General features: G+C 46.6%; 1 protein-coding gene across 1 annotated transcript in view; it reads left to right on the top strand.

Moving 5' to 3' along the window:
• The window catches only part of LOC309559354 (heat shock factor protein 3-like), a 71,413-nt gene that overhangs the window by 39,585 nt on the left and 13,417 nt on the right, over positions 1-18,411 (top strand). Inside the window, exons 8-9 of the mRNA XM_082262596.1 lie at positions 10,256-10,422; positions 16,597-16,803. Coding sequence (XP_082118722.1) covers positions 10,256-10,422; positions 16,597-16,803 — 374 coding nt within the window. The remainder of the gene's footprint in view (positions 1-10,255; positions 10,423-16,596; positions 16,804-18,411) is intronic.

Below are 18,411 nucleotides of genomic sequence, written 5' to 3'. Positions count from 1 at the left end.
AGGGATATACATGGATCATCTGTGACGTAGCCAGTCTGTATTCGTGTATTCCACATCACCTTGCTATTTCTGCGGTCTCTTTTTACTTAGAGCATTTTTCAGCCTTACCACCCACTCAAGTCGCATACATTTTAGAAGTTTTGAGTTATTTATTGTCACACAATTATTTTTCATTTGATGGCTCTTTCTATCTCCAGAGGTGTGGGGCTGCGATGGGGGCGAAGTTTTTGCCCTACTCGCCAACCTCTACATGGGTTGGTGGGAGTGGTCCCACATCTTTGGAGATAGAAATCCGTTTAGACAGCATATACGTTTATTTTTTCTATATATAGACGATTTGCTGTTTATTTGCGATTGCAATGTGGGTGGCCTTGAATCGTTTCTTGCCCACTTAAACACGAATGATAAAAACTTTATGGGCTTCATGAATGATCATCCGGTGTGCTTTTTAGATGTTCTTCTTACTTCCACCCACGATCGAGCGATTACTAGTCTTTATAGAAAGCCTTTAGCTGGCAACACCCTCCTTATGGCCCAATCTGATCATCCAATACAGTACATACAATACAACTTAGCTGTTAATTTTTGGGAACCTTTTTTTAATTTATTCTTTTAGTAGAGTTTCTGGAGAACTACAAGCAACAGCCGGCTGGGTTTCGGACTAGATATTCTAGATCCTTAAGGTTTCCCAGCCTAGCCAGCGAGCGTGAGCAGGTTACAGTCCAGCACTAGGCCTCGCCATGACAGAGCCCCCTTGGACGGGGACGAGCCCGCTAGTGGACCGTCTCGCTGGGACGCGAACGACCTGGAACACCCTGAGTCGCAGCGTACCCCCTGGCTGGCAGCACCCCCACCCCGGGTGGGAAGTAGTCTGTTTTGGAGCGGCGTCCACCTGATATCGTGGTATAGTGAGCAAGTGTCCCCCCAATTCTGTGGTGGACTTGGGCCCCATCCGTGCAATAGTCAGACCCTCGTTTATCCCTCGGTTCTCCTGGCCTCTCAGGTATACCAGCCCCCCCCCCCACACACACACATAACAGGTCCCTACCTTTGGGGGGCGGATATATTGTGGCCGCTGCGGCGGTTCTGCTAGGGGGGGGGTTTCTGGGGGGGTCCCCTCCTGGGCACCATCCGATGCCTTTGTCTGCTGACCCCCCCCCCCCCCCCCAGGGGTCCTGGAGACTGCATGGCGTGCCGTGGGGGCCGCCATTTTGCTGTAGACTTGCTCTGCTTTAATGTTAGAATCTCTTCATTGTAATGCATGGGCAGCCATTTTCTTAAATTTCCCAATAGGAATGCATGGGGTGGCAGTTTTCTTGTAGTCCACTATGCTTGACAGCAAAGGCACTACTAGATACTCTAGGCATGACCCAGGTGCTTTTCATTTCCTGTGTCAGATCGTTCTTTCTGCTGTATAGATCATTCCTGCGTACCTCCTGATTGGTTTGGTAATGTTTTTTGGGGTCTCTTGTAGGTTTCCACACACACTGCTGACACTGTGTTGGGCTGGGACTTGCTATACCACTAGTGCAGCGGTGCGATCGCATCTTTTTATTTTCAGTGTAAATGGAGTCCCAGGACAAAATTTCACCTACAGACCCCCTCAGTGCAGCTGCGGAACCCTCTGGGTCACAGCCCCTGTCGGCTTTTACAGCCGTTTTGGAAAGCCTGGTGTCAAAAGTGGATTTAGTGTTAAAAAGTAACACTAGCCGTAAGCGCCCTTTGCCTTTGCCTCCCTCTGCTATATCTTCAGATTCTGAGGCAGATATGGCCGCCGCAGACGCATCCCACTCTGGTAACTCTATGTCATCGCATTCTGATGACGAAGAGGACATTTCCTCGTCAGCCGCTGCGCAGGAAAGCGCATTGGTGGAAGCACTTATAGTTTCAGTGCGAGAAACTTTAAAAATGGCCATTATCCCTTTGCGGATAAGTTTTCCATTCGGTGGACCGTGCTGCCAAAGGTGGATCATCCAGTTTCCAGACTGAATATGCCTACTGTGGTCCCGGTGGAAGAATCCCCAGCCTTTTCGGACCCCGTTGATAGACTGATTGAGTCTCTGTCCCATCATTTTACATGTGTTAGCGGGCTCAATTTTGAAACCAATTTTTGTGACCACTTTGGTGTCGCAAACGTCACTGAATGGGTGAAGTTACTTAAAGGTGTCTTGGAAATGGAACAGCTCTCCCTGGGGCTGATTGAGTTCATGGATCAAATTGCTCAAGCCCTGCTGTATATATGTGATGCATAGCTGGATGCGGCTCCCCTGGTGGCCAGAGTGTCTGCTATGGGGATTGCTATTAGAGGCATGGTGTGGTTAAAGAGCTACTCTGTGGACCAGGCTTCCAAAAAGGCTCTTTCTGACCTTCTGAGGTTGTTAGGATCCTCCCTGGATGGCCTTACGGGTGGGAATATTACTCTTCTCCCTCAATCCTCCTTAAGCCTTCTTTTACTGCTCAGCGGCGGCTTTTTCGTGCCTCCGGGTTGCAAGAAAAAGGACAGCCATTCAGGTCTTCTGGGAGTACCAAGAAAACATGGTAAGGTAAACTGAAGCCAGGCAAATCCGGATCTACAGACAAATCTTCGTCTGCAGGAAGTGGCGCCCTCACCCGATTCTGGGGTGGGGGGACGTCTTCACTTATTTCCGGAACCATGGACTTCCTTGTTTCAGGACAAATGGGTTCACAAACTGATCCAATCAGGGTACAAGATCGAACTCTGGTTTTGACCTTCGGATAGGTTCTGCCCGTCCAATCTGCACCTATCTCCAGACCTTATTAAGGATCTCCGAGAGGCAGTACAAGATCTGCTGTCGCAAAAGGTGATTGTGGCGGTTCCCTCTCACAGGAACCTTTTTCAGGGGTTTTATTCAAACCTGTTTACTGTGCCCAGGAAGGAAGGTAAAGTGCGTCCGATCCTGGACCTCAAGGCTTTTAACCGCTTTGTGCGGGTACACAGGTTTCGAATTGAGTCCATTCGCATGGTAATGGCGTCCTTACACCCAGGAGACCTTTTGACCTCCATAGATATCAAGGACCCATATCTACACATCCCTATCTACGCTGGACACCAGCGTTTTCTCCAATTTGCTATTGGGGAAGAGCATCATCATTTTGGTCTGACCCCAGTGTTGGCATTACTGCGCCAACGGGAGATTTCGGTACTGGGGTACTTGGACGATCTATTGAGAGCGGACTCGCACTCAGCACTGTTGGGCGACTTGACGATCATTGTCCGAACACTGCAAGAGTTCGGATGGAACATCAATTTGAAAAAATCTGCCCTGATACCTTCAATGAGACTGGATTATCTGGGCCTGACTCTGGATTCTGCTTTGGCGAGGGTCTTTCTTCTCCCGGACAAATTTCAAAAATTGCACGTGGCGATCCAGTTGTCCTCTCTGCGGACTTGCATGCGGGCCTTGGGTCTGATGGTATCAACCTTCGAAGCAGTTCCGTTTGCTCAGTTCCACATGAGACCCTTACAGATTCTCGTAAAGTGGAACAAGGATCCAACATCCTTGGACAATTTGATTCGGTTGAGTCGCAACACAAAGTCTGCTCTTCTATGGTGGCTTCATTCGTCAGCATTACGCCAAGGCAAGTCCTTCCTTCTGTTGTATTGGACGGTGGTAACTATGGACACCAGCCTGTCAGGCTGGGGAGAAGTGCTGGGGAGGCTCTGCGCCCAGGGATCCTGGACGGTGGAAGAGTCCAAGCTGCTGATATCTTGGAGCTCAGAGCGATAAAGCTCTGTCTGAGTCATTGGACGGCTCCTTCTGCAAGGTTGCCCGGTCCGGAATAAATCGTACAATGCCACGGCCGTGGCGTACATCAATTATCAAGGGGGCACCAAGAGTGCCTTGGCAGCCCGGGAGGTGGCCGAGATCCTGGATTGGGCAGAAAAGTTTGTACCAGCTCTCTCTGCTGTGCACATTCCAGGTGTGGAGAACTGGCAGGCGGATGGATCAGGGGGAGTGGTCCCTGCACCCAGAGGTGTTTCACCTCCTGTGTGCCCGCTGGGGGACACCCGACGTCGGCCTGTTTGCTTCTTGACTCAACTAGAAGGTTCAGAGGTTTGTAGGCAGGTTGAGGGATCCTCTGGCCGACGCCGAAGGGATTCCGGTAATTCTGGCGACCCCAGACTGGCCTCGCCAGTCTTGGTACACAGACCTGGTAAGGTTGGTCGCTGATGCTCCTTGTAGATTTTCTGTCCGGGAAGATCTGCTGTCTCAAGGGCCGATCTTCCATCCAGCTTTACAGTCGCTGGCTTTAACAGCATGGCTGAAAGCCAGGTATTGCGGGATAGAGGTCTTTCTGACTGTGTGATTCCTACACTATTGAAGGCCAGAAAGTCTACTTCCAGGAAGACCTATCATCATACCTGAAAATCATACATTTCATGGTGTGAATCGCTGAAAGTGCACCCTTGCTTGTTTTCAGTAGCTAGGGTTTTGAACTTTCTTCATAAGGTTGAATAGCATTTGGCTTTGGGCACTAACAAAGGCCAAGTGTCGGCTTTGGCTGTGTTTTTTCAACGTCCTTTAGCTATGCATGCCTTGATTCACACTTTTATTCAGGCGGTGCATCATATGGCGCCCCCCGGAGGCGATCCCCTTTGCCTCCGTGGGATTTTAATTTGGTATTATCTGTTCTTCGAAATGTGGTTCAGGCAATTAAGAGTTTACCTGGTGGCCACTGAACCCTTCAGGAAATCGAACTCTTTTTCCTTAACGAAGGACCTCGCAAAGGAATGGCTGCGTCTGCTGTGACTATATCCAGATGGATCAGGCAGACAGTGGTTCAGGCTTATTCACTAAAGGGTCAGGTTCCTCCTTTCCCAGTGAAGGCGCATTCTACTAGAGCACTGAGTGCCTCTTGGGCTTTTTGCCATCAGGCGTCAGTGATACAAGTTTGCAAGGCTTGACTCTGCAGGATGATCGGCGACTACCAGCGGACATACAGTAAGGAGAGGTAGCAAGTCAGAAGAGCCCGATCACATACTGTATACGTGATCCGGCGTGCAGCTGCCGCCCTTTAGCAGTAAAACTGCTATAGGGTGGTTAGCAAATGGTTAACAAAGCGCAGTGCGCACCCAACTGTGAAGCCGCAAGCTGTCACAGCTGAGTTCCCACAGTTGATTTGCTGCCGCCGGGGACAGAACACGGATAGAAAGAAGGGCTTGGGTGAGCACATCGCTAGATCCTGGTACAGGTGAGTGTCTGTTTGTTAAAAACTGATAATTGTGCAGTTGTGCGACGCTGTACCCAAATAATGTCCTTTTTTTCCCACAAATAGAGCTTTCTTTTGGTGGTTTTTAATCACCTCTGCGGTTTTTATTTTTTTTCGCTCTGAGCAAAAAAAGGCCGCTAATTTTGAAAAAAAAAAAACACGCTTTCTCTTTCGTTGACGGACACAGCTCCTTAGGATTCTTGACCATTGGGTTATCCTGCCACCTACAGGAGCAGGACACTAGGCAGAAAAAAATGTACTACGCCTATGGGCAGTCCCAGGTAATATACTACCCCTCTCTGCTATAGGTCCTCTTTTCTTTATAGGTTCTTTTCTGCCTAGTCAGGAGTAAGGACTTAGTGGGATCTCTGGTCCTGGCAATTTTTCCCTTTTTTTTTTTTTTTTCTTAAATGGCCCTTTTTTTCTCCTGTTTTTTTTTTCCTGCGAGATCTTCAATCAATTGCAGGACTGGGCGACAGACTGGATAATATAGAGCCAGTGGTCACCCCAGTCTGGCCAGCGAGGTGCGCACAGACCACAGCTCCGCGATAGGTCGGCTGCGAGATAGCCCCACTTGATAGGCAAGGTCGCATGCGACCGGGTTTCAGCTCTCCTTTGGCCGACAGCCTCCCCATTTCGATGGCAAGGAGGCTCTATCTGGAGCAGTGCCTGCCTGGTTCCCGGTATGCTGAGTAGCAAACCCGCCCCCTCCCCCCCCCCCCCCCAGGGTTTTGGGATGGACACGGTTGGGTTTCCTTCCTTCCCATTAGGCCCCCTGTTTTCTGGTGGTCCTTCGGTCATCTAGCCCCCCCCCCCCTCCCCAATAGTGTGGCGGTCTGGGATGTGTCTGGGGCTGGGGTATGGTGCTGTGTTGGGGAAGGGGGGGGGGGTATGCCGCCCGCAACTGGGCTATAGGCTGGGGGGGACTGTACCTCTGTGGCCCTGTGCCTGGTTCCCCCCCTTCCCTCAAGTTTCATGCCTAAGCCCAAGGGATCCCTTCTTGGAACCTCATGCAGCCGCACGCGGTGGGCATTTTGTTGTAGCCTGTTCTAGTCTTAGGCTATGTTTGTGTAGTCCGACTGCCATTTTTTTTTTTTTGGTCCGGCATACTACAGAGCGGCAGCCATTACAGATGAGCCTCTGGGCGGCTATCTCGCATTTGGGCCCCCCCCCCTTTTCCTCTGATGCGGAGTCCTGGGTCTTTCCTTTCCCTGGATGCACGTGGAGCAAGTGCTATCCTGGTGCAGCTGATGCCTTTCTGGTGGGGTGGGGATGTGGCCCATCTTGTGGGGTCTGCAGCCACTCACCCTGACTTCTCTGATAGTGAGGATGATTCCTCCATACCTGTAGCTGCACTAAAAAAGGCGCTGGTGGACACACTGATTGTGTCTGTGCGTGAAACTTTAAAAATGGAGGATGCAGCTGATGCGGCGGAGGTGGCTGTCTCCTTTGACACTCACAAGCCATCTAGAGTGGCAAATGTGTTTTCCTTTTTTCCTCCTATCTTGACAGATTTGTCGCCAAAGAGTGGAAGTGTCCTAAATGTCCCTTTTGTGGTTCCTAAACGCTTTGCGATGAGGTACCCCTTTGACTAGCCCCTCCTTAAAAAGTGGGCTGTTCCACCGGTGGTGGACCCCCCCTGTTTCCAGCTTGAATAAGGCGACCATGACTGCGGTTGGGGAATCGCCGGCCTTTAGGGATCCGGCTGACAGAAAACCCAAGGCTGTGGCCCACAATAGGTTCACTGTTGCTGGTTCGGCACTTAGGGTGATCTTCACCATTGCCCTGGTATCGCAAACTCTGACCGAGTGGGCTAAAGGTCCAGGGGCTGCAGTTTATCTGTGATGCCTCTTTGGATGCGGCTCCCCTGGTTTCTAGGCTGTCTGTTTCGGCAGTGGTACTTAGGCGCATATTTTGGCAAAAGTGTTGGTCTGTGGATCAGATTTCTAAAAAAAGCTTTGACTGATTTTCCTTTTCAGGGAGATCGCCTGTTTGGTGCTACCCTGGATGACATCATTAGGGTGTCTCACAGAACGCAAGAGCACTTTTCTTCCACAGGCTGGTAAGGGTAAGGAACCTCGTCGCAGATGTGGCCTGTCCTTCTCGGCTCACAAGAAGTTTTTTCATCCCTCAGGGTCCTCTGACAAGGGTTCAATACCTTTCAAGTCTTCCTCGGGAGGCTCCAAGTGGACCTAGACTGGAAAGACAAGAGCAGAATTCTCTCGGCCCGTGGACAAGGCTCCTTCAGTATGAAGGTGCGCCCTCACCCGTGGGGGGATGTCTTCTCTGGTTTTCGAGCCCGTGGGCCACCTTGGTGCAGGACAAATGGGTCCACAAAGTGATACAGTCCGGCTACAAGATCGAGTTTAGTTCTTACCCTCCGAAAAGGTCCTTTCTTTCTTTCCAATGTGCGCCTGTCCCCAGACCGATTGCAAACTCTCTTTGGGGTGGTACAAGACCTGCTGCTTTAGGGTGTGATTGTCCCGGTTTTGGCCTCGGAATGGTTTCAGGGTTTTTATTCGAACCTGTTCACGTTCCCAAAGAAAGCATTATCAGTTTGTGGCGTTACTCTTTGGTCCCACCTACGCCCCCTCGGGTCTTCACAAAAGTGTTGGTTGGCTCCGGTTCTGGCATTGCTACATCAGCAGGGACTTGCAGTACTGGGTTACCTGGATGACCTCCTCTTGCGAGCGGAGTCCTCTGCGGTTCTGATGGACGATGTGGAGATCACTATACAGACCCTGAGAGAGTTTGGTTGGCTTCTGAATTACTAGAAGTCTGCTTTTATTCTATCCAGAAAACTGGATTATCTGGGTCTGACTCTGTACTCAGCTCTAGCCAGAGGGTTCCTTGCTCTGGACAAACTCAAGAAGTTGTATGCTGCAATTTATCTCCTGCTGCCCAGCAGATAGTCATCCATCCGGACTTGCATGCGGGCGCTGGGCCTGATGGTACTTACCTTCATGGCGGTTCCATTTCCACAGTTCCATACAAGGTCCTTGCAAAGGGAGATCTTGGTCAAATAAGACAAGTGTCCGAAATCTCTAGACAATCAAATCCGGCTGAGCTGGGGAACCGGTCTGGTGGCTTCGCTCTCCTGCTCTTCGACAGGATAAATAGTTTCTGCCCTTCTATTGGACAGTGGTCATCACAGATGCCAGTCTGTCCTGGTGGGGATGTGTCCTGGGTCGTAACTCTGGTCAGGGTGTTTCTACACTGGAAGACTCCAGACAACCGATAAATGTCCTGGAACTCCGGGCGATCAGGCTGTGCCTGGATCACTGGATGGATCGTCTCTGGGGGTTTCCAGTGCGGATTCAGTCAGACAATGCCACAACAGTGGTTTATGTCAATCACCAGGACGGAACAAGAAGTGTGTTGGCAGCTCTGGAGGTAGTCAGAAACTACTTTCCGGCCCTCTGCACCATACTCATTCCGGGAGTGGAAAACTGGCAGGCGGATTATCTGTCGTCAGGCTCTGCTTTAAGGGGAGTGGTCCCTTCACACGTGTTTCATCAGGTATGTCTTCGGTGGGGCAATCCCAAGGTGGATCTGTTGGTGTCACGGCTCAACAGAAAAGTTCAGAGGTTTGTGGCAAGGTCACAGGATCCACTGGCAGACGCCAGAGACGCTCCAGTGGCCACGCGGGGCCAGTACTGCCTGATCTTCTCTTTTGCTCCCCTCAAGCTTCTGCTGAGGCTCTTGCACAGAATCGAGGCAGAAGGAATTCTGGTCATTCTAGTGGGCCCGGACTGGCCCCGCTGGTCTTGGTAGGGCAACCTGGTGCAGCTGGTCTCCAAAGTCCCTTGGAGACTTCCTCTCAGGGAGGATCTCTTGTCCCAAGGGCCAATCTTCCATTCTGCTTGACAGTCACTGGCTTTGAGGGCTTGGCTGTTGAAAGTCAGGTGCTGAAGGATAGAGGTTTGACTGGGTCAGTGATTAGACACTGCTGAACGCTAGGAGGTCTACCACTGGGAAGATCCACCATCCTACCTGGAAAGCGTACATTTTGTGGTGTGAGTCGATTAGTGTTCCCTCACTCTTTTTCGGGGGCTGGGGTCTTGACCTTTCTTAAAAGGGGGGTTGAGCAGAAATGTGCAGCACCTTGGTAGTTGCAGATCAAACGGAGACAGCCTCCTTGGCTGTAAAGGACAGGAGGGTTTAATTCCACTTTAACGCTGATTTCACACTTGGGCGACCTGTCAAGCGACTTAGTCCCCTGACAAGTCGTGCCCCATTCAGTCTAATCGGAGCGACTTAGAAAAAGGTTCCTGCACCACTTGGCGAATTGCATTGACTTCTGTTAACAAATTTGTTTGCAAGCCGTGATAAAGTCGCACTGTGCAGTGCGGCTTCAAAGTCGGGCGATTTTGACGTCGCGCTAGTGTGAACTTAGACTAAGGCTGTCAGAAGATCGGCCTCTACAAATTGGGCAGTGCCTAAAAATACCTAAAAAATAGTGAGCAGCTGAGCATGTGCAGAGCAGGGTGAGACAGTGCATTACTGGTTTTTACAGCATATAGACACTTCTTCTTTTTAATGTTTTACATATAGCTATATCTGAAAAAGGGGCCAGCCTGAAGTGATCTAGCAGGACTTAATTTTCTGATTAAAGTTCCACTTTAAGGAAACCTGCAAATGTAACAGCAATCCCAGTATTCCGGAAATGTAACTGTTTTTTTATTTTTTAGCAGCTTACAGGGAAAGAAAGCCCATATCTCTCTCTTAACAGTTATTCTCTCTGCCGAAAAATGTTTTTAGCCTGGAAAAAGAACGAATGCGGCCACCACGTCTAAGGACTGTTAAGCTGCAATAGAATACATTTCAGTTATTGGGTTTAGATACGCCTAGGTTTAGAGTGGTGGTTTAGGAACACCGCAATTACTGTACACACTTATCTTTGTTAAGCTTTTTAGGTTTTCTGTTAAAAAAAAAAAAATGTGTGCAGTAGCTTATTACAGATTAAATATAAGCATGTATAAACGTTTTAATCATTTTCCCGTTTCTGTTGTGGGTTCCTTAGGTTCTCCTTTCTTCCCAACACTCTGATAACTCTGAAGAAAGCACTCTGCAAATCCATGAGATTTTTAGCCCCGGAGAAGGCACATCTGAACCCATCCTACAAACTTCAGAGCAAACACAAGACTTCACAGCCCAACCAGCAACACCCATTGCAGCAGACGTCAATGAGTATGTACTGGTTTGTTTTCACTCAAATATTGGTTGTGGAACAAGCCGATATGGGCATTAAAGTCACCTAGTCGCTAAAAAAAAAAAAAATATATAAAAATAGGCCCCACCCTTGTAAAACAGTGGTTCTCATGCTTTTTTTTTTTTTGTTGTGCCCAATATTGGAAGCTGATCAACCTTCACATCTGTCATATATCACAGGCATGAGAAATAACATGGGCCAAATTTTGCACACTCGCCCACAATAAATATACAGCGAGTGGGCGACAGGTGTATGCATGGCAACGTACATATACGTTGCCGGCTTTCTTCTACGTTTTGGGGCTCGCATGTACGCACCCCTTCCTGCGATTGGACACCGCCCAAGTTTGTCAACAGGTTTCAACAAATCATTTCGGCTGAAACTTGCTGATCAGCTGTGTCCAATCACAGCAGAGTTCTGCGTTTACAAACGCACAAAACTTTGTGTACACAGACCAGCGAGCTGGCTGTTTCTTCTTGGAAAAAAAAGACAGATCTGTTAGTAAAAGCAGCGCACATTACTCTTGTTAGGCAAAAAGTTAACCCCTTGATTGCTCCTTAATGTTACCCCCTTCCCAGCCATTGTCATTAGTTCTGTGTACAGTATTATATCTAATCACTGTATTAGTGTCCCTCCCAGCCAGTGTCTTTTAGTGCCAGATTGGCCACCACACTATTACAGTCGCACTATAAGTTGCTGATCACCATCACAACCAGTATAGCCTCTATAGCTGCATAAATTCCAGTATATACCATAGCTTGTAGACGCTATAACAGAACAATCAATATACTTATTGGGATTTTTTTTTTTTTTTTAACAAAGACGTGTAACAGAATACATTTTGGCCTAAATGTATGAAGATATTTAATTTTTTTGGATATATTATAACAGCAATTTTATAATCTTTTTTCTATTTTCATTCATATACAGCGGGTAAGAAAAGTATTAAACATATCACCATTTTTTTCTAGTTAAATATATTTCTAAAGGTGCTGTTGATAAGACATTTTCACCACATGTCTGTAACAACCTATGCAATCCATTCCTACAAAGAAACCAAAACAAATACGTTTAGAAATTAAGTTATGTTTAATAAACTGGAATAATGCAGGAAAAAATGCATGGAAAGCCAAGACACCAGCTGAAATCTTTCAGTAACTAGAAAGCAATCCTGCCCCTTGTCAGTGCAAAATAATATCAGCTGGTTCAGTCTCAACCAATGGCTTATAAAAAGTTGTTTAATTACCACGGTGTCACTCAAGAAACATCTCATGATGGGTAAAAGCAAAGAGCTCTCTCAAGACCTTTGCAAACCTTATTGTTGCAAAACATACTGATGGCATGGGTTGCAGAAGGATTTCTAAACTTGTGAATGTTCCAGTGAGCACTGCTGGGGCCAAAATCCAGAAATGGAAGAATATAATTTAAGCATAAACCAGCCACGAACAGGATCTTCTCGCAAGATTTCTGACCGAGGAGTAAAAATAATTATTAGAAGCATTGTCCAAGAGCCAAGTACCCTTGTAGAGAGCTTCAGAAAGACCTAGAATTAGCAAGTACAATTGCTTGAAAGAAAAAAATAAGTAAGGCATTCAACCGCCATGTTCTGTATGCGTGCTCACCACCCAAGACTCCATTGCTGAAGAGCCTGTGAAATACTGGGAGAATATTGAAGAGCCTGTGAAATACTGGGAGAATATAGTATAGACCACAATTGAACTCTCTGGATGCCATAATACACATTATGTTCGGAGGTCATATGACACTGCACATCACCCCATTGTTACAGACTTGTGATGAACATTTCATTTCAAAAGCACCTTCAGAAATATATTAATGTAGAAAAATGGTGACGTGTTTAATGCTTATTTTACCTGCTATAATAAAAAATAAACCCCGTGGTGGTCAAATACCACCAAAAGAGAGCTCTATTTTTGTAAAAAAAAATTATTTTTATTAATTTGGGTACAGTTTGGTATGACCACACAATTGCCAGTAAAACCTTTCGGTGGCCAAGTGACTAAATTGATATAACTTAGTCCTGGCTAGATTATTTCCCTCTAACACAACCACCTACATGCTTTCTGGAGTTATAACTATATATTATAGATCAATATACCTGAAGTAAAGGTGGCCTTTCCCTGATACTTTCCCCCCCCCCCCTTTTTTTTTTTTTTTTTTTTTTTAATCCTTCTTTTCTCTTTTTTTCTCCTTACTCTCTCCGCTAAAACACCGCCCTTCTCTCTTTTTCTTTTTATGCCCTCGAGCAAGAGTAGTACTTATTTTTGGTCCTAAGGACGACTACACTGCTATAGCTTAAGGGCCCCTAGTTAAAAGTCTTTTTCACAAAACAAAGCCCATTGCATCTCCAGACAAGGCTGGTAATTAACTATATACTGATATGACAATGTTTAGGACCAATGGTCCTTTACACCTATGTTACTGTTGAATGTTAGAAATTTAGGGAGAGAAACTCCTTCTGTAATTGTTCATATTTTTGCACACACTTTTGGATATGAAATTTTTACTTGTCATGTCTAATAGAATTAAATTCAAGTGAAAGAAATAGATATTACTTAAACAGCAACTGCATGCATAGGTAAAAACTGAAGGAACCTGGGTACAGGCAGTGTCCTAGTTTAAACATAATAAAATAAGGTCTCGTTCTTACATATAGTTGCCCCAACAATACTCACACCATCCGTAGCACACTCACATTTTATAGGGTCTGGATGCCCGTTGCTATGCCCAAATCCTTGCAATAACAGGATGTTCAGATAACGCAGTGGCTGCCAGAATGTGGATACCTTTGTTCTATGTTGTGGCTTCTCTCCCTTTCTCTTCATGCTGAGCTCTAGTGAACAGAGCTGCATCATATGACTGCTGCCCTTTCAGTTCACTCTGGGCACTAAATATGTGCCTATTCAGTCATGCCATCCATAGGACACTCTGGTGGTGGTGCCACAGACTTTGAGAACAACTGCTTTGAATCTGAATTCCAGAAATTCAGCTCCTTTGTAAAAAGTGAAGGCATATTATGAGTTAAGTCAAAGGAGGTGCAAGACCTCTCCTGGGCTTATCTCCATTATATTACATCTGACAGTTTTATTGCACTCCCAGGAATACAGCTATCGCTGTATTTCTGGAAGCCCGATGCTGATGTTTCAAGTCTAAGCATCTTCAATATTCGAGTCCGCTGCTATGCCTGCTCCTCCCCTCCCCCTGCCCAATCACAGAAGCCTTTGTATTATGTGAATGAATTCAGCAGCGGGGAGGGGCAGGCATTGCTGCTCTGTGTGCCTTTCTCTTCTCTCTCGCAGCCCCGTGTCTGTGTATGCTGCGGCAGAGCCATAAACATGTTGAATATAAATAAAAGGGATACATGTCATGCAACTCCTTGGACTTAACTCCTAGTGTGCCGTCAGGTTTTATAAAGTGGCTAAATTCCTGGAATTCAGCTTTAAAGGTTATACAGATCTTCACCCTTTTTTGCACACTGGCCAAAGAATCTTCAGCAGCCAACCCCTCAGGTGTATCTGATGTCTCATCCACCTACTGCAGCAATGTAGTTTACCCTGTTGACCACAACTTCACTGATACGACCCTGCAGATCTGTGGTCATGTATTGGCCATTGGGTGGAACGGCAAAAGTGCAGCATCCATCACATCCGAAAGTGATGTGGCATCCAAAGGGGTCAAATTCTGAAGCTAGTCATTGTAGCTCTACGAAAGAGTACAGATCTGAAGGACAGGCAGCGGGACAGCCTTATTCCTTTTACAGGTTTTTTTTTTTTTTTTTTTTCCCATAGTTACATAGTAGTTGAGGTTGAATAAAGACAATAGTCCATCCAGTTCAACCTGTGTAGGTGTGTGTGGCCGTAATCATCTCTCATACCCCTCAATGTTCTGATCATTGAGATGTATGTCCAAGAGTCTTTTGAAAGCAACCACCTCTTGTGGTAGAGAATTACACAATCCTGTAGCTATAACAGTAAAGAACCCCCTGTGTTGCCTGAGGTTAAAATGCTTCTCCTCTAATCGCATTGTATGCCCTCGAGTCCTCATGCAATCCTTTCGACTGAATAGCTTTTTTCTCTCCTCGCCTTCCAGGACAGCCCAACATGAGAGATGATAGGCTCCTCCTACCAGAAAGACAATCAATCAACAGTTGTTAAAAGGCCCCACCCTTCCCTCTGCCCCTCAGTTTAGATTGTGTTTCTTCCTACAAAACATTTGTTGTTTTCACTGACCTGCAGACTTTGGAAGTCAGATGGTCCCCCTGTAAGCCAGGTTCAGCAAACTGCCTTGAGAGCTGAGCTCTAATAGCATTGTATGCCCTTGAGTCCTCATGCAATCCTTTCGACTGAATAGCTTTTTTTCTATGCTGAGATCACCATTGAGGTATTTATAAATTGCTATCATGTCTGCTCTCTGGCGTCTCTTCTCCAGGGAGAATAAATCAAGCGATTGCAGACGCTCTTCATAATTAAGGTACTCCAATCCCCTAATTAGTTAAGTTGCCCTTCTCTGGACTCTCTCCAGCTCCAACACATCCCTGGCAACCAGAACTGGACAGAATACTCCAGATGCGGCCGGACCAGAGTTTTATAAAGTGGTAGGATTATACCATTTTCTTCCCCTAGCAAACAGTGATTATGGGCATCAATTAACGCCGCTTTCCCTCCCAACCCATAGAAGATATTTAGATGGCCCCAGCCAATGCGCCCTTGCTGACCACACAATTGACGCATTTCGCGCTGCCCACCGGGGCTTAGTTGTAGACCAAGACCTGCTGGGTGGGGCGAATCACATTAGGGGGGAGTGGTCAGCAGAGGAGCGCTGGCTAAGGCCGTCTAATATATCTTCTATGGGTAGGGAGGGAGAGCAGTGTTCATCAATGCTGGTCATTGTTGCTGCTGATTGTGATACTCAAACACCGGCACCTCTATACATGAGGACTGAGGGGGAAAACATCATACACTCCTGCTTGGAGCGGTGCTGCAAAGTCTTTTAGAGTTAGTAAGGACTTGTGTAAATGGGTGTTGATAAATGCAGCCATTTCCATTCAAACACACCACTGCTTAGGCACATGCGTTCACATGCTAATTACAGTGTTTGACAGGATAAAGCTGCATTCAACCTGTCTGCAATGCAAACACACCTCAGGAGGAGCTGCTGCATCCGAGGAAGTGAAACACAAAGCAGGTCAAACAGCCTCTGAACTGTCATCCACACAACTCCATTGAAGTTAGCAGGAATTCGCTGATCTGCATTTGATGTGCGTTTCAAAAGCAGGAAGGCCATGTCCATGTACATGATCTCTTAAAGGTGGATTGGGCATTCAGATGGACTGCTAAATGTGCTTCACACACTGGGACTATGTATTGATGACAGTGGCTCAGTAAAAGATCACTGGATAGCAGTTGTGGGTATTGTGCACTAGGGGTCAACCAATATTGTTTTTTCAGGGTTGATACCGATTTTTCGCCTGCCTTCCAGGCAGATAGCCGATATCAGGTGCAGATATTCTGTACATTTTAAGTTTTAAACATCTTTGTGACAGTAATAGGCAGTGACAGACACTTCTTTATGGAGAGATCTGGGGTCCCTCCGCTGCACTTAAAAGCATTTAAAGTGCCAAGTTTGGCTGTTTTTAATACTGTCTTTATTTTTTATTTTTTAAATCTGCCACCTTTAAGGCTACTAGGTTACTATATCGGAGACCCGATCAGAGCCGATTCTGCCTTTGTTCAGGTCTTTCGGCCAGCCGGTGGATGGTGCTAGCTGGTCGCTCGGGCTTCCCAGTGGGATGGGAGACCCGGGCGGAGGAGTGGAAGGTGGCAGAAAGGGAACGTCCCTTCCTGATGCTTGTATTAACACTCGAGCGGCTGCTTAGCCGCATCAGTTGTTATTACAAGAAAGCCGACTGCCTACTCTAAAAAACGTTACTGGCAGCTGCAGGCATCACCCCGGTACAACCCCTTGAAGCAACATCGGTAAGTTTGTGACTGATAGATTCTTCAAAAAAAGTAAATATCGGCCCCCGAAAATTGGCCGCACCAGTAATCAGTCTACCCCAATTGTGCACCCACCACGTGAAATGTCCCATTTGTAAGCTATAAAACTCAGATTTATTTTTTATTCTTTCACAGCGAAACAGTGCAGGAGATTATCATTGATGATTCAGTTCTACAGCTGCAGTCCTTGGCTGAGCAAAATCCAGTCCCCAGTAGCTCTGCAGTGGAAGAAGGACTAGCGCTGGATTTAGTGCAAGCAAATTCTTCTGAGGATGCCGATAGCATGATCAGTTCTATTCTGAATGAGAATAATGCAGCCAGCAACAATGAATTGTTATATCGGTAAGTAGGAAAAATATTTATTCAGTTTAAGACTGGCCATACATGTGTCGAAATTTTGAAAGAACATTCTTTCGCAAATCAGAAATTTTGTGTGTTTTGTGATTTGATGGTGCCACCATTGATTTTGAAATTCGACCGGCCAAGACTTCAATTTCACTTTATATTGCTACAGAAAATAATTTTTGTGGCTGGGAATCTTCTTTTCTTTCTGGGAATTTTCTTTTCTTGCAATCATGCACGTTTCTTTTTTGATTAGATTTCTCGCACGATTCTTCCATCATTGATTAGAAAATCGCTCCTTTTTCAAAAATTTTACAACATGCCCGATCACTCAAATTCGATGACTGTACGAAAATCGGCCTTTGCAGCAGCCCACTAATGGTGCGAAATGCAAACAAAAATTATTAGATAAGATTTTCGAAAGAAAATTCTTTCCAAATTCGAACCCATGTATGGCTAGCCTAACTGATTAAAAGCCGATTTTGCAGCAATACTGATCTCGTCTTTGGTGTAATTACCCTTAGGGCTTATTCACACTATATCAAATTTCTAATGCCTAACAAGTTCTCCTATAGCGTTAGTATGGGCGTTAGACTCGCTTATATGAGCATTAGTATGGGCGATGGGCTGGCGCCAATGAGCTTTAGTATGGGAATTAGACTGGCGTCATTGAGCTTTAGTTTGGGCGCTAGACTGGTGTCATTGAGCTTTAGTATGGGCCTGCCGTTAATTAGCTTTGTTATGGGCGTTAGACTGGCATCAATGAGCTTTAGTATGGGCATTAGACTGGCATTTTACAAGCGTTAAGGATGAGTTAAATATTCTTCCCAAACGCCCTATGCGCAGTTTTGAAGCATTTTCCTGAGTGTTTAGGCGTGTTAAAACTGCTTCACAATGGATTGTGATATTACAGGAAACAAACAAATTTTAACACCACGCAACTACGCCAATCATTACGATAGACTTGAATTGGTGGCTTTGAAAGGCTTCAAACGCCTCCTGACTTGAGGCTTCAATTTAAAAATGACGCGACGCTAACGCTATATGTTTTGATAATGTGAACAGCACTGTGTGCTGTCCATTGTATCATTTGCATAGGCGTTTAGGGAGGGTTGTTTACGCCCCCTCAAATGCCTGCTTTTAATGCCAGTGTGAATTTAGCCTTAGAGCTTGTTTACACTTGACTATATTTTTTAACGCTTCAAGCGGAGTTCCACCCAAAAGTGGAAATTCCGCTTTAAGGACTCCTGACCCCCTGAAGTTTAACGTAATTTTTTTGGAGTGGAGGAGTGGGTACCTAATTTTGACAGGTACCCGCTCCTACTTTCCTGGCGGAAGTTCTCCTCTCCCCCTCCCTCCCTGCAATCTTCTGGGACATGACACAGGCCCCAGAAGATTGCCCGGGCACTAAGGAAGCGCAGCACGAATCGCGCAATGCGCACCCGGCTCTGAAGCCCCAAGCTGTCACAGCCAGGTGCCCACACTAGTGATGCCGACCCCGCAGGGAGAAAAGGAATAGAACCGAGGCTTCGGGCGGCTGCATCTCTGGATCCTGGGGCAGGTGAGTGTGTGTTTATTAAAAGTCAGAAGCGTACCATGCAAGGCTAT

The sequence above is a fragment of the Pelophylax lessonae genome (genome assembly GCF_965119305.1).
Source record: "Pelophylax lessonae genome assembly, chromosome: 7".
Lineage (NCBI taxonomy): Eukaryota > Metazoa > Chordata > Amphibia > Anura > Ranidae > Pelophylax > Pelophylax lessonae.
This window is presented reverse-complemented; position numbering and strand designations above follow the sequence as displayed.